At 41.3% G+C, this 24,022-nt stretch overlaps 6 protein-coding genes across 10 annotated transcripts; 2 read left to right on the top strand and 4 right to left on the bottom strand.

Annotated features, from left to right (window-relative positions):
* Nucleotides 1-939: 939 nt before the first annotated feature.
* On the bottom strand, nucleotides 940-2,845 carry LOC18610637 (Transmembrane amino acid transporter family protein). Its single transcript, XM_007046420.3, has one exon. It carries the CDS (start codon nucleotides 2,456-2,458, stop codon nucleotides 1,184-1,186), a length of 1,275 nt encoding a protein of 424 aa, XP_007046482.3. The 5' UTR covers nucleotides 2,459-2,845; the 3' UTR covers nucleotides 940-1,183.
* Nucleotides 2,846-3,617: 772 nt separating this feature from the next.
* LOC18610636 (Pentatricopeptide repeat (PPR) superfamily protein) lies at nucleotides 3,618-5,890 on the bottom strand. The gene has a single exon (XM_018114114.2). It carries the CDS (start codon nucleotides 5,719-5,721, stop codon nucleotides 3,841-3,843), a length of 1,881 nt encoding a protein of 626 aa, XP_017969603.2. The 5' UTR covers nucleotides 5,722-5,890; the 3' UTR covers nucleotides 3,618-3,840.
* A 321-nt stretch (nucleotides 5,891-6,211) lies between these two features.
* MRPL11 (mitochondrial ribosomal protein L11) lies at nucleotides 6,212-7,594 on the bottom strand. The gene has a single exon (XM_007046418.3). It carries the CDS (start codon nucleotides 6,877-6,879, stop codon nucleotides 6,412-6,414), a length of 468 nt encoding a protein of 155 aa, XP_007046480.1. The 5' UTR covers nucleotides 6,880-7,594; the 3' UTR covers nucleotides 6,212-6,411.
* Nucleotides 7,595-7,636: 42 nt separating this feature from the next.
* LOC18610634 (putative protein phosphatase 2C 47) lies at nucleotides 7,637-9,826 on the bottom strand. Its single transcript, XM_018114112.2, has 5 exons — nucleotides 9,798-9,826; nucleotides 9,169-9,648; nucleotides 8,885-9,073; nucleotides 8,386-8,591; nucleotides 7,637-8,240 (listed from the first exon to the last, which is right to left on the bottom strand). The coding sequence occupies exons 2-5, from the start codon at nucleotides 9,358-9,360 to the stop codon at nucleotides 7,685-7,687; spliced, it is 1,143 nt and encodes a 380-aa protein (XP_017969601.1). The 5' UTR covers nucleotides 9,361-9,648; nucleotides 9,798-9,826; the 3' UTR covers nucleotides 7,637-7,684.
* Nucleotides 9,827-12,592: 2,766 nt separating this feature from the next.
* LOC18610633 (glutamate receptor 3.6-like) lies at nucleotides 12,593-18,141 on the top strand. 4 transcript variants are annotated; one of them, XM_088806050.1, is made up of 8 exons: nucleotides 12,593-12,913; nucleotides 14,314-14,602; nucleotides 14,689-16,046; nucleotides 16,139-16,416; nucleotides 16,646-16,677; nucleotides 16,788-17,194; nucleotides 17,441-17,578; nucleotides 17,669-18,141. In XM_088806050.1, the coding sequence occupies exons 2-8, from the start codon at nucleotides 14,338-14,340 to the stop codon at nucleotides 17,897-17,899; spliced, it is 2,709 nt and encodes a 902-aa protein (XP_088662176.1). In that variant the 5' UTR covers nucleotides 12,593-12,913; nucleotides 14,314-14,337; the 3' UTR covers nucleotides 17,900-18,141. The 4 variants fall into 4 exon arrangements, with proteins under 4 accessions (XP_088662176.1, XP_088662175.1, XP_017984123.2 ...); XM_088806049.1 differs by having other exon boundaries at nucleotides 12,595-12,913; nucleotides 14,716-16,046; nucleotides 17,441-18,141; XM_018128634.2 differs by having other exon boundaries at nucleotides 12,597-12,913; nucleotides 17,441-18,141.
* A 1,312-nt stretch (nucleotides 18,142-19,453) lies between these two features.
* Nucleotides 19,454-23,944, top strand: LOC18610632 (glutamate receptor 3.6-like). 2 transcript variants are annotated; one of them, XM_018126361.2, is made up of 7 exons: nucleotides 19,454-19,803; nucleotides 20,256-20,548; nucleotides 20,675-22,011; nucleotides 22,099-22,376; nucleotides 22,601-22,632; nucleotides 22,746-23,152; nucleotides 23,261-23,944. In XM_018126361.2, the coding sequence occupies exons 2-7, from the start codon at nucleotides 20,266-20,268 to the stop codon at nucleotides 23,741-23,743; spliced, it is 2,820 nt and encodes a 939-aa protein (XP_017981850.2). In that variant the 5' UTR covers nucleotides 19,454-19,803; nucleotides 20,256-20,265; the 3' UTR covers nucleotides 23,744-23,944. The 2 variants fall into 2 exon arrangements, with proteins under 2 accessions (XP_017981850.2, XP_017981856.2); XM_018126367.2 differs by lacking the exon at nucleotides 19,454-19,803 and adding an exon at nucleotides 19,998-20,141.
* The last annotated feature ends 78 nt before the right edge of the window (nucleotides 23,945-24,022 follow it).

Raw genomic sequence — 24,022 nt, 5'->3', positions numbered from 1 at the left:
TCCCTTTGTATTCTTATGTTGGGACATGGCAATTGTAAGTTTCAAGCATAGGCGGAGGAAGGGGCTAGTGGAGGTGCTATTTAATCCAAGTAAGGTTCCATGCATAGGAATAGGAGGCCGCGGTTTTATTGACGTCATCCTGCTCCAAACCGGTCGTGGTATGGGGATATGTAACAAGTCAATCAGAACAATCTGAAATGTTATACTAAATTAAAATGGCTGTGAAAGAAGTGGAAGTGCTGTTTCTTCTACCACAGTTGACGAACAACTGCACACTGAAGATCAGGCTTTGGATGCAAAAATTTGTGTCAAGAAAAGCCAGATTCCGGGGACTCCCAACCAGAATCAGTTCATTCTACCCTTGCTCTCACTCCTCTTTGTACACCATCAAATGAAACAAAAGCAGGAAATACAAAACCGATAAGAGCCGCCTGTTTACATTGTAGTAGGCTTGCCTACTTCTTTCGATGAATACAAATCTGATTTGTCCAAAACAGATAAAGGGTTACTTAACCTTGGTTTATGCTATCAAAAACGTCAGTGGTTGGTAGATAGTTGACCTGAAACAGATTTGTCTACCAAATGCCGAGGTCTACCTCAGCAGGTTGCTTGTTTCTTCTTCTTTTCCTTTAGTTCTGATATCGCAAAGCTTTAAGAATGTAGCGTTTATCCAAGCAACGGCAGCGCATGGGTATGACGTCAGTTTTCCTGTGTGGACCATAGCCATAGCCATAACCATAGGGTCATAAAGAATTTTGTGCCAACCGCAGAGAAGTACCACGTGGCTTCCGCTTAATCTTATTATCAATTTGCAGATATTTCTGTAACCCTCAGGGAGATTTCCTGCAAGTTTTGCTCCTACCCAACATGAGCCTTATTTGGCTTTCTGTTCCTGCTATCTGCCTGCATATCTATGAATGCATGCTCATTAATTAAGCATTTAGTCCAACAGCTGAACGAGATGATTTTATGAAAACAATAAATCAACAGCTCAGCGATTGAACAACCCTGGCAACCTGAACGTGATGATTTTGTCATTACAACTTAGATGCAGTGCTAAATAGAGTGCACAATCAAATCCAAGAATTCAGCTGTAATATATTATACATGGTGAACGTTTATCTCATATTTAACTGAGATATCCTACTGATAGAGGTTGTTTGTTGGTAAGGCCAACACAAAATCAGGCCTTGGAGGCAAAAATCTCCATCAGAGAAGACCAGGTTCCAGAGATTCCCATTATCAGACCTAAAACCACAATAACCGCATCCAAAATCAATCCATTCCACGCTAACTCGTTCTTGAATACCATCAAGTGAAAGGAAGCAGGCAACACAAATCCCAGAGCACAGCACACGCTACTGCCCACAAGTGACAAGAAATCTGCAAAATTCGGGACTGTCAGAGCCACCAAGCTCACTCCAAGAACCACTACCCACCTCAGCCACAAGCAGTACCTGGAATCACAGATTCGCCTCTCCACCACCTCGTAAACCGGGTTCATCATCAATGGGAACGTAAAAAACAGGTTGATACACAGACCCAGTTGCACCACAGTGCTTACTACCCCGGGTCCCAGGTTGGTAGTGATTATATCTTTGGTTTCTTCACCAAAAGCCAAGTATCCCAAAATTCCAAATGCTCCATACAGCGAAGAGATGAATGCCATGCAAAAGGCCAACACTTTCCCAAATTTTTCTTTGTATTTTGCCTCTAATTCCAGTGGCAATATCATTCCTACTCCTTCAAAAGAAAAAACAGCCACACCAAGGCCATAAAAGAAAACAGAGAATCCACCAAAAGCCTTCAATGCCGGCCTATTCTTCAAGAAAAACAACACATCCTCAACCATTACCACTCCGACCGCTCCAAGATCTACCACATCAGCAAAGATACTCAAAGGAGCCAAATGGGTCAACGTTGCAATTGAATTCAACCCTAACTGGAATGGAAAACAAGCCCACAGAAATAGAATCTTTGGACTGAGGCCAAGAATTTTGGTATGATTATCAGCAATACAAACATAGGCTAAAGTGTTGGCAATAAAAATGAGGTAACTAACGCAGAAGCCAGCTTGGGCAAGCACAATCATGACATCAACCGCAAAGCGACCGATGGGGCCACAAACCTCGAAGCCAAGATCACCAAAGGAGTTGATCTTCGAGAAGCCATGGCGGGACTCCAGCTTGCGGCGGGTAAAAACCAAAAGCATCATGCAGTAATAGGTCAGGATGGCGACGGAGAAGAGCATGAGGGATCCCATGAGCCAGCCTGTTTTCTTGAAGGTATAAGGAAGGCCAAGGACGCCTGTTCCAACTATAGCTATGAAGATATTGGCAAAGGTCTTTGACTGGGAGGAGAGCTGGCGTGGATGGCCCAACAACGGGGTGTCTTCTCTTGGTAGGGGTGGTACTTGTAGCACATGCGAAGATGAGCTTGCTTCCTTATCGAACCGCATATCTGGATTAAACCCTGATGTCCAATCGAGAATGGTAATGGTTAGATTTTGAGGCAAAATTGCAGTACAAGATTGGATATGGAGAGTTGTTGCAGAGGCGCTTTTTGTTTTCTCACACAGAAGAGAGATTTGATTTCTATGAGGAAATGGGGGTGTTTGTTTACTTCCAGCTTAGATAGAGACTGCCGGCTGTCGGTCCTAATGGATCGATTAAGATTGTAATTCTCTATACTGCAAGGTGCTGGATTTTGGGAGCTCTAATTGGGAACCAGTGCCATCGTTCTTCAATCTTCACCAAACAACTAACAATTTGAATGGGGAGAGAGAGTAATTCACCTGTTTTATTAACTTTGAAAAGCAAAAGGACGTACCTAAAAGGCAAGATCATCTTCGGTGGGGTGGGGAGGGGAGGTTAAGATTTTTTTTCAGTCTTCTTTTGTCGTTTTCGATTGCCAGCTTTTTAAAGTAAATTACAAAGCCAATTAAAATGCACGTGGGAGGTTGTGGTGTTCGCTGTAATCCAAGACATGACAGGACCGCGGATAAGCTAAGCCACCTCTCTTGAATCTTGAAGTTGAACTGTTGAAGGTGTTTAGTGACAAGTTGAACACGGAGCTGTTGGTCAAAAAATGCAATTGTCCGTTTGCCCATAATCTTACTTTGTATTTTGTTCGGAAGATGCCCTGTCCTCTTCAAGGGCCACTTGAGTGAGACAGACTTCTGTCTTTGCATATCAATCATAACTCATTGCCACACCATACATCATCGATTCTGCGCGTCTGCATAACTACTACCCAATCCCATGATTTTTTTTTGCTCTTTTTCTGGAGCTTTCTCCTGACAAGTTTCACAATAAATCTTTAAAATATTTTGCTTCCTACTTCTCAGTTGGCTCTTTTTCCCCCGTTTTTTTGTGGCCCGTGACTGTGTCAGGCAATTTACTTGCATGGACCACGCCATGAATGGATGATCAATGATCGAGAACCCACATGGGAGAATACACAATTATAGAGTTCAAATTCATAGGCTCAGCATAACACCCTTTCAATCCGTCTGAATTCTGAATTTTTGAAATTTTGTGCTACAGCTAGAATATATATAGTTGTACATAATTAAGTTGCAATTGTTTTCGAATTTAAATGACAATCGACTCGAAAACTTCTCCGGGAATGCTAGAACTATGACTTTTATTGAAAAAAGAATCCTGACGTTACATCCTTTTCTTATTTTCCTTTTTTCTTTTCCAGCCATTCTGATTCTAGTTCTACCATCCATAAGCATGAACATTTTGGCTCCTCGCTTCAAGAATCTCTTCGATAAGAGCAAGTGGTGATGTATCCCAAAGATCATTCTGAATGAGATGAGTCATTCACGCCAATGTTTCAGGTCTCAATAATCCTCTGTAATAGGTTATTTACATGCAACGCCTTCTTGCTCTTCAACCATTCTCTTTCTTGACTAAGGAACACAAGTACTGAATTCCAGGTCAAATCATCAGGTATTATACTCTTTTGCAACATTTGTAGCAAAAGCATTACAGCCTTTTGAATATCCCCCTTCATACAAAGAGCATTGATCAATGGACTGTAACTTCCTCGATCAGGAATGCAACCTCTTCCAACCATGTCCTCCATTAGCTTTAAAGCACTACCAAATTTACCTTGAGTGCAAAACCCACTAATTACAGCATTGAATGTTGATGCTACTGGAAAATAATCACAGCCAACCATTTCATTCATCAGTTCGACTGCGTTTCGCACACACCCTTTTAGGCAAAATCCACAAATTAAGCAATCGTAAACAAGTACACTTGGAATCCCTCCTTCCCCAGCCATCTGATCGTAAACTCTCTTTGCATCCTCAATGCTGCCCTCCTCGCAAAACCCCAATATCGTCAAGCTCCTATCCACAGCTTTAGGAAATAAATTTTGCATTTTGGAAAGGAACTCCAATGCTTCCTCCAAACGATTCTCCTTGTACAAACCATACAACACACTATTATAAGGTCTAATATGCCCCCTTGAACCCCCCTTACTCTCCTCCATCAGCTCTAAAATCTTAAAGCCATCTTCCATCCTCCCTCCTGAACAGAGTCCTTTAATCAATGCATCATATGTAACAAAGTTCCAACTGATCCCAACTGTCTTCATTTCATTGAACATATCCAGAGCTGAATCCAGCATGCCAGACTCACAGAAACCAGAGATCAGTATGTTATATGAGTCAGCATTTGGGAGGCAGCCCTTACGCTCCATCTCCTTTAAAAGGCGCTGCCCGAGTTTCACCTTTGCTATTCTACAATAACCATTTATCAAAGTATTATGAGCTAGCACATCAACTACACCTCCCTTGCTCTCAACTCTCTCTAAAATCTCAAGGGCTTCCGCTACACGACCCGCATTGCAGAGAATCTTCAGCACTTTAGTCAGGGTGATGACATCCGGTACAAATCCCATGGTGAAGCTCCTCTCCACCAACACAAGGGCTTGAACTAAATTTTCTTCTTTACAATAAGCAGATATCAAGACATTAAAGGTAACATCATTGGGGTCCTGCATCTCATTCATCAAGCTTCTTGCTCTCCCAACTTTGCCATTTCTACATAGAGCATGAATCAAAGTGTTATACATCACAGTGTTTGGCTTTACAGGGCTGGACTTGATGAGTTGCAAAAGCTTAAATGCATCGGCAATTCTATTAGTCAAGCAAAGACCTTTCATCAATATCCCAAAAGTGTAATCATCACCTTGAACACCAGTTGACATCATCTTCTTCCTATAAAAGTTCCTAGCCAAATCGATATCTTCCTTAACAAGAACGTCCAGTATTGAATTGAAAATCTTCAAAGAAGGGGTGTTGTGAAATTTAGAAGCCAAATCAAGAACCTTGATGACATCCCGGACCATCCGGGCTCGTCCCAGGCCTCGAACAAGGGCGACAAGAATATCTTCATCTGGGGGCACGCCTAATGAGGTGGGCATTTCGTCGAGCAGTTCGTTGACAGTGTTGAAACAGCGAAAAGCACAGAGCTTGTGGATCAAAGCACGGTAGGTGGATTGAGAATGAGTGAAATTTGGGAGCTTTGAAGCCCAATGGAAGGTTTGCAGAGCTGCCTCTGCTGATTTCTGGTCTAGTATCAGATGGGCAATATGCTCATGACTTGGGACGCCCAGGGAAGACGAAGATGATTTTAGATAACGATGGGTTTCTGTCGTTGACAAAGCTGAAAGCCTCCAACCCCGAAGGTGTGGGAGCTTCGGCATGGGACTCACTTTAGCTCCGAGTTGGCGTGCGAGAAAAGGTCTTCTCTTTAAGCAAATGAATGTTCCAGTTAGAAATAATCGTTTTATTTTCCTTATAGATTTAAGCCTTTAGATAATAGACTTTGAGATGCGAAGGACAATTTCTTTCACTGGGACAAAAACAAAACATTAGTACAATCGATGCATGTTAAGGATTGGTTTTAACTTATCATAAAAGGGAAGGGTAAAGTTAAATAGCTAGGGGAGTAGAGGCTGTACAAAATTTTCTACTTCCTAGGAGGATGCCAAGCCAGGCAACAAGAGAAGCCTTTCTCTTTCATCTTATAGTGCAATTCCGTATTATCTCAAGATCCAAAGTCATCGTGTTCCTGGCTTAAGCTTCCATTTCAGTTGCCTTGGCTGAAAATGCGGACATTCATTCAAAATGAAATGACAGTAGTATTATTAGATTTGAACAGTGCTTGATCAACTCGTATTGAATTGTTAGTAATTGAAACAGCTGCAAAGAGAAGTGAAGCATTGAATTGAAATAATCTTTGAAAGTTCCAGAAATCATCCAACAAATACATGTCAAAGGTCTCAAAGACAATGAAACAACTTCCCACACAGACAATGTTTCGAACACGGTGGAGAACAAATGCAGTAACAAGAGTTTGAAGAAGACCATTACATGTTCGTGAAATGAACAAACTAATCCAACTCATTGACCACCTTAATCCCCATTGTATTAGCCGTCCCAATAATGGACTTACAAATACTCTCAAGGGACATGTATTGACAATAAGGATCCGATTGCTTAATCTTGGCAATCTCGTAAATATGTCTGACGGACAACGTAGTGGCGATCACGTGACCTGGGCGGCTGCTACCGGACTCGATGCCCGCTGCCTTCTTCAGGTACCATGTCACGGAGGGAGACTTCACGATGAACTCGAAGGTGTTGTCTTTGAAGGCGGTTATGGTGACGGCCATAGGAGTGTCGGGCTTGTACTTTTGGGTTCGGGCGTTGAAGTCCTTGCAGAAGGCCATCAGATTCAGCCGGTACTGCCCCAGGGCAGGACCCACTGGTGGCGCGGGTCGTGCTCCTCCCGCTGGCACCGTCAGCCTGATGGTGGCTGCCACTGGCCGCCGGGTTAGGATCTCCTTCAGGGTTGACATGCCTCCGTTTGTTTCTGTGGGTTTTTGGCGTGCGTGAGAAATAATGAGCAGGGTCTTGTTGCTTGTGCTTGCTACTTAACAGCAGCTTGGGCTCAATGAATTGGGTTTGCTGCCCGATATGGCCCATGTTGGATGCCATGCCAGACAGAATTAGCTTTCAAGATAGCTGAACTTGTGGGTCAAAAGACAACAAAATTTTGATATGGAGAAACAGGGCTTTAAACAGTAGTTGTAGTATTAGTCACCGTTCTAATACAACAAGCGTGAAATTGAATCCTACTTTCACTGTGTTTTGGTTGGTTCAAGAATAGCAGATTGTTTGATAGAGTATGAAGTGTTTAGATAGATTTATCCTCTCTCTCTCTCTCTCTCAGCACCCTGTAAAATTTCACTACAGGCTCTTTACGTGTCTAATAGTAGTAAAGTTTTGCGAAGAAAAACACAATATTCCTGTAGTCCCTCAAACTTGCTGATTCTTTGAGCTTTGCCACTGAAATCCTGAAACCAATATCAAACTTGCAGAGGTTGACACGACCAAAACTCAGGCAACTTATTAGCAGTTTAGGACTACAGCACAAAAATTACTGACTGAAAATCCAAAATATGAAGTGCATCAGATATCCAGGATTCTTGGTGGAAGAAAGAAATCATCAACTCTGCAGCTGAGGGATCAGTTGTTCGGAAAAATCGCCCCACCAATGGGATAATCTCCTTTCTTTTTTTCTTTTTTTTTTTGGGGGGGGGGGGGGGGGGGGGGTGGGTGGGTATAAACTCCATTTTTGTACAAGCTGTGGATAATTCCTGCTCATATGTTGTTCAAAACACCCTTAAGGAGATCCAGCCCTTCCGCTGATATACTCCTTCTCTTATACGATCTAGGAATTTCAATCCGTGGAGGTGGCTCTGGAGAGAAACAGACCACGACCACAGTTAGATTATCACAGGTGTTGCGTTGTAGTGCCTCCTTGACAAGTGCTCTTGAGCTCCTTTCAGGATCATTATGCTGCATCAGCTCCTTCCGCACCATTGTAACAGCACATTGGCTACTCATCACATCCCAAAGGCCATCGCAGCCCATTATCAAGAACTCATCTTCTTCAGTCAGGAAAATCTCTTCCAACTCCGGCTCGCAGCTTAAGGGGCTTTTTGAGCCTTTAGAGCCCTTAATATGCCAGTCTCCAAGGGCACGTGCTACAGAAAGCTGGCCATTGAGATAGCCATCATATATGACACCACCTAGTTTCTCAATTCTTAATCTTTCAGAGGTGCAATTGGGTTTGTGGTCTTTAGACAGCTCAATTGCTCTTCCTCGTTTACCTAACACTGCTCGAGAATCCCCAACGTTAGCAATGAGCATGGTCCTGGCGGAAACAAGCACAGTTAAATCATTTCACGATAATAATAATAGACAAAAGGAAACCATACTGTGTCATATCAGTGTCGAACAGCAGAATGCATGAAGATCTAGTTTAAAATAAGAGGTAGATTTTAGCATTAGCTTCTTACTTTCCCAATATGAGAGCAGTCAAAGCAGTGGTGCCAGAGGAGCTATCGAGAGATTTAGCATCTGCAAATGCATGATCAGCCTTCATAAATGCACTCTTAACTGCCTTCTTCGTGCCAGTTGCAAAATTGGAGTCTTCAACAATAAACTTGAGAATGTTCTTTCTGGTAAAGGATGCTGCATCAAGACCACCATGTCCATCAAATACCTGTAGAAAAAATCCAACTTGAGTGCATTGCAGCAATGAACCATTGTTTATAGGTTAAAAAAAATGATCTACAGCTGGATGAAACCTGATATATGCAAATGGTTTATGAAACAGTCAGACTAAGGTGACTAATACATCGGCATAATTCATTTGGCAATCACAATTGCAGCATGAATAGATTGCATCTATTGTACACCAGGAATGCTACTCATGAAAATGTTCCACACAAGAGGAAATTACAAAAACAGTCACTTAATGAATTGAAGTATTCTAACCTAACAAAAGTTACACACCCCATAAAATGCTCCTGGGGAAGGGAAGTTTGCAGCTGAACCAAGATATTGAAAGAGATTATCAACACATATAAACTCATCCTCCATATACTGTTTTGGTCCTTTCTCGGAACAGCTTCCTGAACGAACTACAGGTAAAAAGCCAGAATTCTCACTTGATGGTGGTGACTTCACGGGCACATCTGGTTCCTACACCAAATAGAAGAGACAACTATTTTACATGAATGTTTTAAAGCTTTCTCTGCATCACCTCAAACAAGAAAGAAAAGGTAGATAAGACTAACCCGTTCAGGTAACCAAGCAGAGCTGGTGCAATGGCGCATAGCAGAGAGGTTTCTCGGAGGTTTGGCAGCGTTGATTTGGTTCATATTCTCCAATGACCCTTCATTTCCATCCTCCATTGAATTGAAACTTCCCTGGAATCTTCCACCTTCTAGTCTTGTTGAATGTGGAGATACATCTGTCGCTGGAGCCATTGATCCTCCTCCACAATCCACAAAAAAGGAACAAAAACAAAACGCTAATCCATGTTTTCAATGACAAAAAGCACCAGATTAGGTAATAGACAACCCATATTTAGCGTGAACCAACTGCCGAAACGGTGAAGCTCTAGATCCAAGATTCAATTGATGTTCATTTTATCACAGAAATCAGCAAGATGTATGGTATCAATAGCAGCCTGTTTTTTTGCAAGCTGGAAAATTTATTGGATTGTATGGGGAACCAAAGACAGCCACCATTGCCAAGTTGGATGCACTCTGTCTCTGCTCGATTATGAAGAAAGTATGAGATGAAAAGATCCAACAAAATTAAAAAAGCTTAGAATGTATAACAGAAATAATAGTATTAGTAGTAAAAAAAGAATAAGAATGGTAAAACCAAAGCATGGTAGTAGGAAAGGGAAAGGGAGGACCGTTTAGAGAGAGAGAGAGAGAGAGAGAGAGAGAGAGAGAGAGGAAACCCAAGTCTGTTAAATAGGTTATGGGCTTCCAGGTTTCCCGCTCTATATTGTAGCGCTTGAAAGAGGGTTGGCTATTTTACACGTGTCTCATTTGCGTATCGTTGACCGCTTGCCAATTCCTATCCCTTGGATTTGTTTCATAGAATTTCCAACATCAACCATCTCTTCTCATCTCTTATTTTACACTTCCTGCGTCCACCCTGATGAGTGATGAGTGATCCATGTTCATTGTTCAGTATCAAACCAAGAAGCTGCAGAGTTAACGTATCTGTCTTATATTGCTAATTCTATCTGTTAGAGTCGGATGTCGTTAATGTTTGTGTGGGTGTGGAGAAAACTAATTAGCCAATGACAGTAATGAATGCTGATTGAATGAACAACAAAACAATGGTAAGTCAAGTGTGTGATCTGTGCTTGATGAGATATAGATTTCCCCAGCGTCCGGAAATAATCTTGGAGACATAGAGTGACAACATGAGATTGCCAACTCACTAGCCACTGCCCACTGATGTAGGTACAGCCCATTACCAACCATTCAAACAAACCATATGTAAAGACAATCGCCTAAAGATTAGAAATCAGCCGTTGTTTTACAGGGTAGAGAGGTGGCCTATTGAACGTCAGGGATGACACTTCAAGTAGGAGAAGTGAGGTGGGGGCAGGGGTGAGTAAATGATGAGCGAGATTTTTGGTGGTCCTCATTGCGATGGTTTGGGTGCATCTCTGTGTGGCTGGTATTAATCTCTGCATGTTGTGGTGTTGGCATTTGCTTGCAGTTGGTCCCCAGGATTGTTCCTGTTTGCATGACATTTTTTTTTACTGATTGCTGTTCACATTATTGACTGGTAGGCGGACAGCTTGTTTGTTTTCTTTTGGAGAAAGTGTGTACTGACAGATGATTCTGATGCTCCATTGGTCTCCGAGGTTGGGAGAGTCGTTAAAAGGGGTTGCCTGATGCTGATTTGCTCTGGTTGAAAGGGTTGAGATTAAAGAGAAGCTTTAAGTTGGTGGGCATTGTGAGCTTATTGTATAGGTTGAACCTACTTTTATGTTTATTTTGATGGAGTTCCTGGAAATGGGGGTGTGAATACAGGGAAATCTACGGTAGTGGACTCAGTTTTGCCCAATTATGTAATTTTGAGGGTTATGCCACCACTTGGGACTGCGCATAGGTCTTGAACTTGCAGTTCTTTTCTGTACTTTGGTTTGGAGTTAACCATTGGTTACTTCCTCTAATGAATCATTTTAACCTTCAATATATATATATATTGCTGTTAGCAGTAACAGAGTCTTGTGTATTTCCAGCTATTCCGTGTCCACAGTGATGCAGTGCCGTATGCTAATCAAAACTTAAGTCGTTTGAGTTCAATTCTGACTTCAGACATCAGAAGATAAACTACAGAGGTTTCTCAGGCTTCTGCAGAGGTAATTACAGCAGCAAAACAGTTCTGACTCGTGACACTATGTGGAAAATGATAAACATGGTAATTGAAGGTACGAGCATACAGCAGATGTACCGGAGCCGCTGCAAATTTTTTTTTCTGAGTCATATGAAATATGTATTAAAATTACTGAAATTACAGTGTAGTACAAGCCTAGGGGCACCCAGTACCATTAAACAAAAGATTCACCTGTTCGTGCTTAGTATAGTAAGACAATGCAAAAGTCATAAGTAAATCAAAATATTAACATAAGACTAAAGGCAACATCTCAACCCAATAAAAGCTTCAAAAGTTACCATCATGTTAAGAACATCGTGTATTTGTCGACTCCAAATTTTGTTAGGAAATTTACAAAATAATTATTTTCTCGTAATGTATGGAAAAAAGACACCATATCTAGCGAAAGAACAAATACATCAATTTCTTTAAATAAATATCACTTGTCCCAAGACCTCGTGTCTTTGATCACCCACGATAGAGCATTCTTGGAATTAGATTCAATAATAAATTTAGAACTTGCAAAGGAGGAGTGGGAGAAAAGGCACAGTGTATGAAGAAGGCCATAAGCTCTGTAAAGTTGGAGTCTTGGATGCCAAGTGGGCCAAAGAGAACACCCACCACATAACCATCAGAGTTGCGTATGACTCCACCACATCCTACTAGGTTCGTTTTACCCCTTGCTAAGTCATCTACATTGAATTTAAACTTATCTTCAGATAGAGGTATCCAAGAGATCCTTAGTCGTGAGTGAAGAGGGACCATCTAATAGATGTGCTTCAAGGTTCAGACCACTAGTCGATATCATCAACCACATCAATGCCCTCACATGCGCGCACCCAGAGCAGAAATCATATCTTAATAAGACAGAATATTTTAGACCCATCCCATACTTCTGCTGTTAAAATCGACTCACCACGAACCAATTACAGAGACCACAATGTGACACCACAAACTATCATCCGTCGCTTATGTGTGTCCTTTGCCAAAACACAACCAGCCCAAGACTGTAAAAAGGCTGATGAAGTGCGAAGAGAAGACTATGACATCCCCCAGCATTGAAGAAGAAGGCCCATACTGTCCAAATAAAATGGCACGTGAGAAGGATGCGTGAAAAACGCTGCAAATTATTGACTTGGATTATTTTATGAATTATTCGATTTGATGCTTCAGGTGTCCCACATTAACAAGAATGGTTGGCAAAAAGTTATGGCTGATATAATGGGCAAATAAGGATCCATCAAACACTTAAAAGCATGATTTACTTGTTGCCAAATGCCAATGGCATAAAAACAAAAATATGAATGAATACGTGTAGGTTGTATAGGTATCCCAATTAAGTCATTTGACGTTTACTATTTCCTCCAATTCCAGTGTCTGAAAACATGTACTTGGTTTGTATTTGCACTTTGAAGAGCATGATGCTTGCTTAGCCATTAGCCAATACTTCTCCCTATATCCTATTATTATACCTGGCTTTAACCACCAATTTCCGCACAGTAGTTGTTTTTCCATGTGTTTTTTCTTGCCTCCACGCCTTCCTCTGGTCATTGAGCACAACAAATCTGGTACTTGCTGTTTCTTATGATTTCCTTCGGCCTACATAACGTGACCGTTCAGAAAATAATGGTAGGTTGTTTCTTTCTATAAAAGAACTTTTATTTAGTGTATTGTAGAAGTTGTTAGACGGATCAAGTGAATATATATTTAACGAAAAATTCTGGGAATTTCTTCACGTAATTGAAGAAAATATGTACTGCTGTATTTTCTTTTCTTTTTTTTTGGAAAGTTAAATATGGAATGATTTCATATCAAAAGGGATGATCCCATTTACACAAAGGGAGAGGGAACCTGGCAAAGAATCACCCAGGATCCGACTCTATGGCTGGCTTACAAAAAATTGGCCAGCAACGACCTAATCTGTACAATGAAATTGACAAGCAAAAATACACGGCAAGAGACCACAACCAGTCCTGGAACAAAAAGAAGGCAAGGGATAAGTAAGAAAAGGAAACATAATCATTGCGGATGTTTCTTCCTCTTGCAAATCAGTCTTGAGTCCTTCCCTATGGTGGTCCATGCCTTTCCGTGAAGAAGGACGTCCAACGTTAATTCTCAACCGCCGACTGCTGTATTCTTTTTAACATGCTAATTTGCATCAGTCAGGAATACTGCCTGCTTTGTTTAATGGTACTGAGTACTACTAGGCTTGTACCTTGATTGTAGGTCCTGACTTTGATCCCCATATATAGGCTGATCTTTACACTGTAGTTTCAGTGACTTTCATACAAATTTTTTTTAGACTGAGAACAAAAAAGATAGTGCCTGCTAAAATGAGTTTGATCAAGTACTTTCCAGTTACAATCTCCTCTTTTCCATCTTTCAAGAGTGTTTAACATTTCTTCCCATTTCCATCTTTCAACAGTGTCTGCACATGACAATTCAAGATTCAACTGATATATGATTTAATGTTCTTATTTTTAAGAAAATCTTTCTATCTCTCCAGCCTTTCTTTCTTTCCTTATTCTTTATGAAGTGATTATTGAAAGTTAATCTCTGGTTCAATACTCTGCTGGGAGTGAAGATATCAAATTTGGATTGAAGAAGAAGGCCTTATCTGCTACTTACATAGTTATTTAGCCTTTTGGTTATTTCAATTTTTTCTACTATTTAGCTTTTCAGTCGAGCAACATGTTAGCTTTGCACAATTGCAGAGGACAGCTGACAATCTTAATGGTGCTGCACCTTTTGTTAAGCTGTTTTTTTTTTTTTTTTTTAATATTTTATTTATTACTTTTGTATTATAAATTGATATGGGACTTCACTGGTCAATACAAGCTAGCCTTCTTCATTTTCTTTGCCAAGGTCTCTTTTACTGATTTGAAATGAGCCTTCTTGCTTGACCAAGATCTGACCTACAAGACTTTCTTTATACTTTTCATTAATCTTTTAAGTTATTTGCCGGTATGCCCTTATATATCCTTCTTTTCTTCCATTTTTATGACTAGACTGGTTTTCAACCTTGACAGTCTTGAGTGATTAGGCAGATCGCTATGAACAAAGTTGGGATTCTGGTTTTTGTGCTTTTCAGCAGTGAGTTTTTTCCATTCGGCAACAGTGTGAATGTTACCACCAGACCCGATGTTGTGAACATTGGAGCTCTCTTTTCCTTCAACTCTACTGTTGGTAAAGTTGCAAGAGTTGCCATAGAAGCTGCTTTGGAAGATGTGAATTCTGAACCAGGTGTCCTCAATGGAACTAAACTGAAGCTCACAATGCAGGACACAAACTACAGCGGGTTTCTGGGCATCGTTGAAGGTAAATTGCCTCCTTGGGATGACCTTTTTTAAATTTTTGTGGAGGTAATAAATCTTCTTATTAATTAATTTTGATACTTATTACAGCATTAAAGTTAATGCAAAATGAAACAGTGGCGATAATTGGCCCACAGCTTTCGGTGACGGCTCATCTTGTTTCTCACATCGCAAATGAGCTCCATGTCCCTCTACTATCATGCGCAGCAGCAGACCCCGCCCTGTCTTCACTTCAATACCGGTTCTTTGTCAGGACAACGCAGAGTGATCTCTTTCAAATGGCTGCAATAGCAGATATCATAGAGTACTATGAATGGAGAAATGTCATAGCTGTCTTTGTTGATGACGACCACGGGAGAAACGGAATCTCTGTACTCGGAGATAAACTGGAAGAGAGCCGTGCTAAGATCTCATACAAAGCACCCATGAGGCCTGGTGCGACTCGGAATGAAATCACCAACTTACTAGTTAAAGTGGATTTAATGGACTCTAGGATTTTTGTTCTTCACACTTACCCTGATTGGGGACTGGAAGTGCTTGATGTGGCAGAGAATCTTGGTATGCTGGGATCAGGCTATGTGTGGATAGTTACTGATTGGCTTTCCACAGTCCTGGATACCTACTCTCCTGTTTCTTCAAATGTTATAGCTAACGTTCAAGGAGTCGTTACATTGCGCATGCACACCCCGGATTCAAAACAGAAAACAAATCTTGTCACTGGTTGGAGCAACTTGACTAGTAGAAAGGCAAGCAATAGCCCTTTTGGGTTGAGCACTTACGGTCTTTATGCCTATGACACCGTTTGGCTGTTGGCTCATGCAATAGATAAGTTCTTCAGTCAAGGAGGAAATATCTCGTTTTCAAAGGATTCTAGGTTGGCCCAACTAGGACTAGGAGGAGGAAAATTGCCCTTTGATGCCTTGAGCATCTTTAATGGAGGTGAGCTGTTGCTCAAGAGCATTTCAGAGGTTAACATGACAGGGGTGACAGGCCCGATCAAGTTTACTTCAGATGGTTACCTCAATCATCCTGCATATCAAGTAATCAATGTTGTGGGAAACGGGTATAGGAGGATCGGATATTGGTCCAATTATTCAGGTTTATCTATTGTGCCTCCAGAAATACTTTACAGGAAGCCACCTAATCGTTCCAGCTCGACACAACAACTACATGACGTAATCTGGCCTGGCCAAACAACACAGAAGCCACGCGGATGGGTTTTCCCGAACAATGGAAGGGAATTGAGAATTGGAGTTCCTAACCGAGTGGTTTATCGTGAGTTTGTCTCATTAGTACAAGGTCCAGACACGTTTGGTGGCTACTGCATTGATGTGTTCACCGCAGCTTTGAACTTTTTGCCATATGCTCTTCCATATAAGTTGATTCCATTTGGAGATGGTCATAACAACCCCAAAGTCAGTGACCTAATCAGCCAGGTTTCAGCTGGTGTAAGTGATGAACGCAAAACTATTTGAAGCAATGCTAGAAGTTGTTTGCTGTCCCCCTGATTCAGTTTGTTGGTTGTCTTTGTTCTGTACAGGTCTATGATGCTGCAGTGGGCGACTTTGCCATCACTACAAATCGAACTAGGATGGTAGATTTTACACAGCCATACATTGAATCTGGCTTAGTCGTTGTGGCACCAGTCAGGAAGCGAAACCCAAATGAATGGGCCTTTCTGAGACCTTTCACTCCAATGATGTGGTGCGTTACAGGAATCTTTTTCCTTGTTGTGGGAGTGGTTGTTTGGATTTTGGAACATAGAATAAATGATGATTTCCGGGGTCCTCCCAAGAGACAGATCGTTACCATCCTGTGGTGAGTGCCTCAATTCACGATACTAATCATTTTATGAGAATATTTCTCACTCTTAAGATCAGTTATTTAAATGGAGTTATCTTCCTAGGAATGCTTGCGAATCTTTGCCCTTAATGCATTAAAAGGGTGGCAAAAAAACCAAAAAAAAAAAGACTTAGGTGGGTCTGTTAGAATTCTGATCTCTGTCTAAATTTACAGATTGCTAATATTTGCTACTTCTATTCTGCAGGTTTAGCTTTTCCACTTTGTTCTTTTCCCATAGTAAGTGAAACGACTGTAGTTTAGTTATCTCTCCTCACTTGAACCGGAGCACAAACTTAAGCAGCGTCCATATGGAACTCAAACATGTTTTTCTGGTTTGATTCATGCAGGGGAAAGAACTCTCAGCACTTTAGGCCGTGTAGTGCTATTCATCTGGCTGTTCATAGTTTTAATACTGACCTCGAGTTACACTGCTAGTCTGACCTCAATCCTTACAGTAGAACAGCTTTCCTCACCTGTTAAAGGAATTGACAGCTTAATATCAACTGGCGATCCAATTGGCTATCAACGTGGTTCATTTGCTGAAAATTATCTCTCAGAGGAATTAAGCATACCGAAATCTAGACTTGTTCCTCTTAACTCAGCAGACGATTATGCCAAAGCCCTGAAAGATGGCCCCAAGAAGGGTGGTGTTGCAGCAGTGATTGATGAGCATGCCTACATGGAACTTTTTCTCTCAACCCAATGTGAATTCAGCATTGTAGGTAGCGAGTTCAGCAAAATGGGTTGGGGATTTGTAAGTTTTTATTCCATAATTTAAGTCCTTCCTAATTTAACAGGAAATATTTGCCCTTTTATTGCAAGCATCAGAGCATCTGAAGACAGTAAACATGCATACTAAAGATAATACTATAGAAGTAGCTGTGCCTAAGATTAATGCGTTAAATCTCCACTCTCTGTACTCACTATCTGTTTACATCCTTATTAGTTATTCCAAAAGTTGCCTCATAGTTATACAAAGTTGTTTGTCGTTTGTCATCAGGCCTTTCCAAGGGACTCGCAACTAGCAGTTGACATGTCAACCGCTATTCTCAAGCTATCAGAGAATGGAGATCTCCAGCGGATTCATAACAAATGGCTTAAAGGCATTGCTTGCAGATCACAAGGAACAAAGGAAGAGGTAGACCGCCTTCAACTAAACAGCTTTTGGGGCCTCTTTGTTTTGTGTGGTTTTGCTTGCTTGCTTGCTCTCTTAGTATATCTCGTACAGATAGTGGTCCAGTTTGCCAGACACTACCCTGACTCAGAGGAACTTGCATCTTCATCAAGTGGAAGCTCACGCCCTGCACGTATTCAGACATTTCTTTCCTTCGTTGGTGAAAAGGAAGAGGTAGTAGTAAGCCGGTCTAAGAGGAGGCAAATGGAGAGGGCCTCAAAAAGACACAGAAGTGATGATGGATCTTTAAGCAACTTAAACACAAGTGTTAGGAACGAAGTATAATACTGTATGTACAAGGTTCTCTAGAGACCTTTAGTGACAAAGTTTGGGTATAAAAAAAAGTTGGTCTTTTGCGGCTGCCACTGCAGGATCACTGAAATTCGTTTTCAGCCATCTGCGTGTACATTTGTTGTCAAATTTCATGAAAACCTATTAAGGTGGGTGTAGACTCTATTTAATTGAGATTAAGGTATGTAAATGGTTTAGTAGACGGTCAAAAAAAGATGGCTAATGGCATTTGCAAATTTGTTTACTAGTTTAATTAGCATTTATATTGACTTCATCAATTATTCAAAACAGCAACAGAGAGTAATCATGAAAGGAAAGAAAGCAAAGCATTGGAACCAAGCTAGGTACAAGTAATTTGCACGCCCCCTCCCCTAAACTACTGTGGGAAAGGGAATTAAGTTTCCAGCGCTGCCTCCAGAGCTATTAAAACTCATCTACTATGTGCTCTTTTTGAGATCCTTTAACATGGCTTTTTCTTATGACATTTAATTTTTCATGTGGGATGTTTTCGAGGTGCAAAAAACTGATTGATTAATTTGTCTAAAAAGTCCAAATGTAAAAATTTTTAACACAAGCATTTAGATAAATTCACTCCTCATTAGACAGTGAAAACTGACAAGAATGGAAGACAAAAGTAAACTGTGGACCAACCATTTGGGCTCCACCACACCAATTAAAAACTGCTGTATTTGAACAAGTTACTTGGAAGAGCCAAATGAGCCCTTGTCCGTAATCATCATATTTTTATGTGCCCAACATCTGCATGATTGGTTTATTTACTTGGGGCATGTCTAGAATTAGGTAAGTCGAGCCATCAGGAAAGATTCATAGCCCCTACCAACGTTGTCACTGTAACACATTGTAAACGTTGAGAGAGAGTATTGTTGGCCCGTTTCCGATGAAAACTTCGAACTAGTACAATTTCGTAAGAAAAGTGGTTAAAGTTCTTCAATGTGAGTTGACCACGGTACCAGATATAGCCTGAAGCCCTTAAAGGCAACATATATAGGCTCCAGCAAGCACTGTCACAATGACCTCTCTCGTTAGGGTCTACCGCAGCAATGAAGCACGCAAAACGCACGGATGATGTAAGAAATGCACAAGGTCAACGAGCAGAATGAGCAAAAGCCTGGTAGTGCGGCAGAGGAAGAACAAGCACTTACAATTGGTGGTCCTCGGGCATTAACAGAAGGGATGGTGTCTGGGATTAAAATATCATGTCCTGTTTTCACTTTTCAGCGCTGAGATGGGTTTGGAATTCGATCCAAGTTGTAGTCTGGACCTCTGGACTCTGGCGTGAGTTTGATTTCCATTTGCTAAGATGTTTAGATGGGGCCGCTCTGGTTTTGTGAATTAGTGCATCTTATATTCATAGTGAGTAACACAGGACCACCACTAGGGGGCCACTCATTTGTCTTTTCAACCTCAGAATGCCTTCTGTTCTGCTCGACGTTGTCATTCTACGTTCCACGTCACGATCTCTCTCTCAGCGCTCTGTTTCCTTCTCATTAATTTTCATCCTCAGACGTTAAATTCATGTACCAATACGCGACAATGGTCACAGATTATCCTCTTAACTTCTCCACCGTTCATGAAAGCTTAATAGTGGCTCCAATCTCAAAGTGAAACTGAGTCAGTTTTGCACATGTTAAACGATGTGTATTACTACTACTTGTTATTATGAACTTCTTGTTGGAGTCTTCCATTTACAGTTTCAGGCTCGGTTACATTAACTCAGACAACTAGTTACTTGAAGCTTCATTAAATTTCCTTTTTTTCCTCCAACCTCACGAGTCAGGAGGCCCCCTTTAGGGTGCTCAGTCAATCCTCCTCTTTGGGTTAAAACTCGAGATTCATGGCTGCTGACGAGTCTACTTTGCCACACCTATTCTGTTATTGTGAGTTATGTTCTTCCTTCAGTGGTTTCTTGTCAATCATTTCCTCGTAACTTAATCAGCCCTCTTTGATTCAAAAGTCGTCTCCTTGCATTTGCTTTTCATCTTTTACTATGGTCTCTTTACTGAGTTTGCTGTCATGTAAATTCACCTCTTTTTCTTGCTACAGCTACTACCATTTGATTTGATGGCTAGCACTGGCAAAGCCAGTTTTTATTGGCGTCTGTAGTTAGTTAGTACAATATTTTCTTTCGATGTTTTAAGTTTTCCCTTTTTCTCTTCTTGGGTCTTTCTGGGTTTTGCGGATTAACAGACACTCGATATTCTGCTTACTATCTTGTGTTAGTTTTTGTTTCTCTTGAATACTATATTCGGATCTGCTGAGTTCTATTGTGTGATTACCTTCTCGTGGAAACAAATTTTCACTTAACCTTACTTTATTTTTCGTTTATCAGAGCAACTCTAATGAAGCAGCAATTCACCATGAATATAGCATGGCTTCTGGCGTCAATGATCTTGTACAATGGTTTTCCTATAATTGGAGTGAGCACAAATGTTTCCACAAGACCAGAAGTTGTTAATATTGGTGCTATTTTTTCATTCCAATCTGTCATTGGAAAAGCTGCAAAAGTTGCAGTAGAAGCTGCCATTGAAGATATTAATTCCAACCCAGATATTCTTCGGGGAACTAAATTAAACTTACAACTGAAGGACTCCAATTACAGTGGATTTCTGGCAATGGTGGAAGGTACATCTTCTTTATTGTACTGCTCCATTTTTTATTTAGTATGTTCATTCACAAACTCATCATTTCCTCTGGATGGAAAGACACGAAATTTTCTCTTTTTTTGGTTTCATCATGATTGAATTGTAGCTTTACTGTTCATGGAGAGAGACACCGTGGCCATAATTGGTCCCCAGTCTTCTGTGACGGCTCATGTGATTTCCCATATTGCGAATGCTCTGCGAGTCCCTCTATTGTCATTCTCGTCCACAGATCCAACGCTGTCTCCAATTCAGTTCCCATTCTTTGTCAGAACTGCTCAGAATGATCTATATCAGATGGCTGCCATCGCTGAAATCATAGACCATTTCGAATGGAGAGAGGCCATAGCAATCTACGAGGATGATGATCATGGAAGAAATGGGATTGCTGCACTGGGGGATAAGCTGGCCGAAAGACGATGCAGGATCTCCTACAAAGCTCGTTTAAGCCCGGATCCAAAACAGGATGAAATAGCTGACGTTTTGGTTAAGGTGGCTTTAAGGGAGTCTAGGATTCTCGTTGTTCACGTTCCTGGTAGCTGGGGTCTAAAACTGTTCAGTGTGGCTCAGTATCTCGGGATGCTGGGAACTGGCTATGTCTGGATTGCTACTACTTGGCTATCTACAGTCTTAGATGCTAATTCTCCCCTCTCTCAAGATGCTATGGATGACATTCAAGGAGTTGTTACATTGCGGATGTACACACCAGATTCAGAACTCAAGAGGAGATTTGTTTCTAGGTGGAGTAACTTAACCAGTGGAAACCCTGTTGGGCTGAACGCTTACAGTCTATATGCATACGACACTGTGTGGTTGCTAGCTCATGCAATCAATGAATTCTTCAATCAAGGGGGAAACATTTCGTTTTTAAATAATTCTAGGTCACCGGAGCTACGTGGCGGAAACTTACACCTGGATGCTTTGGGCGTCTTCCAAGGAGGGAACTTGTTACTTGACAACATTCTAAAAACCGATATGAAGGGTGTAACAGGCACTGTGAGGTTTACTTCAGATAGGAATCTCATTCATCCTGCTTATGAAGTCATCAACGTGATTGGTAATGGGCATAGAAGAATCGGCTACTGGTCTAATCATTCTGGCTTGTCCATCGTGCCTCCGGAAACCCTTTGGGCAAAGCCACCTAACGGCTCTAGACCAAGTAAAACATTACATGGTGTTGTTTGGCCTGGACAAACGACTCAAAAACCCCGTGGATGGGTGTTTCCAAATAGTGGAAGACGCTTGAATGTGGGAGTCCCCCATCGTGTTAGTTACCGTGAATTCGTCTCAGTAAGAGGCCCTGACGCAATTACTGGGTACTGCGTTGATGTATTCACTGCTGCTCTGAATTTGTTGCCCTATGCTGTCCCATATAAATTAATTCCCTTCGGGGACGGTCGTACCAGTCCTAGTGGCACTGAGCTTGTGAGCTTGATCACAGCAGGTGTAAGTGTCATGAGCGATTTCTTTTAAGGCCTTTAGAGAGCTTACTGCTTTTTTTCTGATTATCAATTGTTCTTCTTATCAATTTAGGTATTTGATGCGGCAATAGGTGACATTGCAATCATCACTAACAGAACAAATATGGCAGATTTCACACAGCCATATATCGAGTCTGGATTAGTTGTAGTGGCCCCGGTTAGGAGGAAGAATTCTGATGCTTTGTCCTTTCTGAGGCCATTCACACGAAGGATGTGGGCAGTGACAGCCATCTTTTTCCTGGTGGTGGGAACAGTAGTTTGGTTTTTGGAGCACCGGATGAATGATGAATTCAGAGGACCCCCAAGGAGACAAGTAGTCACTATTTTATGGTGAGTGGTATCTGGCTTGCATGTAAGATTCTAGCTTTAGTTTGCTGTATAATTTGATTAAGTGGGGGAAATTAGTTATTCCCAAAAAGTTCAACAAGTATACCTAAGTGTCTCTTTCGTGGTTTTCCCTTGTTCCAAGTCCCTTATCTTGTGTCAACTACGAGGGGGATTGCTTCTTCTTCTGAGTTATCTGATAACCTTGTATTTGTAACTCCTTTGTGCAGGTTTAGTTTTTCAACTTGGTTCTTCGCCCATAGTAAGTGATACTATATATGTGACTAGATCACTTTTCTATAGCAGCCATGTGCATAAAAGCCTGCTTCTTTAATCTTACAAAATTTGCTGCTGCTGCTGCTGCTTTTTCTACAGGAGAGACTACTGTCAGTGCACTGGGTCGCATAATTCTTGTTATCTGGCTATTCGTTGTTCTTATAATCAACTCTAGCTACACTGCAAGCCTTACCTCAATCCTTACAGTGCAGCAACTTACTTCTCCCATTAAAGGCATTGAAACTTTAGTATTAAGCAAAGATCCTATTGGGTACCAGCAGGGTTCGTTTGCCCGAAATTATTTAATTGATGAACTAAAAATTGATGAATCAAGACTGGTTCCTCTTAATTCGCCTGAAGAATCTGCTAAAGCTTTGGAAGATGGCCCCCACAAGGGTGGTGTTGCTGCAATGGTGGATGACCGTGCTTACATCGAGCTATTTCTCTCGACCAGATGCGAATTCAGTATCGTGGGTCAAGAGTTCACCAAAAACGGATGGGGTTTTGTAAGTCAGCTTTTTCTTTTGGTGCTTGTAATGTTTTATACCTTTGCTCATTGCTATATCCCCGTAATCAGAGCTTACAGAAAAATGGTATTCTTGTTCATCCCACAGGCCTTTCCTCGGGACTCTCCTCTAGCAATGGACATGTCAACTGCCATTCTGAGACTCTCAGAGAATGGAGATCTTCAAAGGATCCATGACAAATGGCTCTTAAGACGTGCATGCAGTTATCAAGGTGCAAAGATGGAAGTGGACGAGCTTCAGCTTAAAAGCTTTTGGGGCCTGTTTCTCATATGTGGATTAGCTTGCTTTATTGCTCTCTTGATATATTTCTTGAAGATGGTGCGCCAGTTCAGCCGCCACAACTCCGAGGAACTGGAGCTTTCTGGCCGATCTGCACGCGTTCAGACGTTTCTATCCTTCGTTGATGAAAAGGAGGAGGAGGTTAAAAGTAGGTCCAAGAGAAGGCAGATGGAGAGAGCCTCTATCAGAAGCGAAGATGGATCAATTAGCAGCTCCAACGCCAACTCCATCAACAGAAACACTAGCGAATTTCCTTCAAACAAAAGCCCTGGAACTAGTACTGAAGTCTAGTTCCACAGTATATGATATACATGGATTATCCCGGGACTTTGCCATTGTCATGATACACTGGATATCAGAATCTGCTCTCCAAAAGCTTGGGTAATTGTAATATTATTGCATGGTCATCTGCAGGCAGGTCTCACTCTGCCTGGTCTTTAACAAAATAACCTCCTTCATATCACTTTGTGAAAGAAAGGTATGTTAGCAGCCTGATCTTCAGTATTTTTTTTTTATATAATTGGAAGAAAGGAGATTCAGACTCTATTCTTTAAAAAGTAAATTATATAT

Source organism: Theobroma cacao, chromosome 1, assembly GCF_053813885.1.
Source record: "Theobroma cacao isolate CCN51 chromosome 1, ASM5381388v1, whole genome shotgun sequence".
NCBI classification, from domain to species: domain Eukaryota; kingdom Viridiplantae; phylum Streptophyta; class Magnoliopsida; order Malvales; family Malvaceae; genus Theobroma; species Theobroma cacao.
Note: the sequence above shows the minus strand (reverse complement) of the source record. Positions and strands in the feature narration are given on the sequence as shown.

What these genes read in the sequence shown, in the direction of transcription:
- LOC18610637 (XM_007046420.3), bottom strand. Translation starts at nt 2,458, where the DNA reads ATGCGGTTCGATAAGGAAGCAAGCTCATCTTCGCATGTGCTACAAGTA.
- LOC18610636 (XM_018114114.2), bottom strand. Translation starts at nt 5,721, where the DNA reads ATGCCGAAGCTCCCACACCTTCGGGGTTGGAGGCTTTCAGCTTTGTCA.
- MRPL11 (XM_007046418.3), bottom strand. Translation starts at nt 6,879, where the DNA reads ATGTCAACCCTGAAGGAGATCCTAACCCGGCGGCCAGTGGCAGCCACC.
- LOC18610634 (XM_018114112.2), bottom strand. Translation starts at nt 9,360, where the DNA reads ATGGCTCCAGCGACAGATGTATCTCCACATTCAACAAGACTAGAAGGT. An exon ending in CTGCTTGGTTACCTGAACGG is followed by an intron (nt 9,074 to 9,168) that starts GTTAGTCTTATC and finishes TATTTGGTGTAG; the next exon opens with GAACCAGATGTGCCCGTGAA. An exon ending in CCCCAGGAGCATTTTATGGG is followed by an intron (nt 8,592 to 8,884) that starts GTGTGTAACTTT and finishes TTTTTTCTACAG; the next exon opens with GTATTTGATGGACATGGTGG.
- LOC18610633 (XM_018128634.2), top strand. Translation starts at nt 14,338, where the DNA reads ATGAACAAAGTTGGGATTCTGGTTTTTGTGCTTTTCAGCAGTGAGTTT. An exon ending in CAGATCGTTACCATCCTGTG is followed by an intron (nt 16,417 to 16,645) that starts GTGAGTGCCTCA and finishes TCTATTCTGCAG; the next exon opens with GTTTAGCTTTTCCACTTTGT. An exon ending in GCAAAATGGGTTGGGGATTT is followed by an intron (nt 17,195 to 17,440) that starts GTAAGTTTTTAT and finishes GTTTGTCATCAG; the next exon opens with GCCTTTCCAAGGGACTCGCA.
- LOC18610632 (XM_018126361.2), top strand. Translation starts at nt 20,266, where the DNA reads ATGAAGCAGCAATTCACCATGAATATAGCATGGCTTCTGGCGTCAATG. An exon ending in CAAGTAGTCACTATTTTATG is followed by an intron (nt 22,377 to 22,600) that starts GTGAGTGGTATC and finishes TCCTTTGTGCAG; the next exon opens with GTTTAGTTTTTCAACTTGGT. An exon ending in AACTTGGTTCTTCGCCCATA is followed by an intron (nt 22,633 to 22,745) that starts GTAAGTGATACT and finishes CTTTTTCTACAG; the next exon opens with GAGAGACTACTGTCAGTGCA.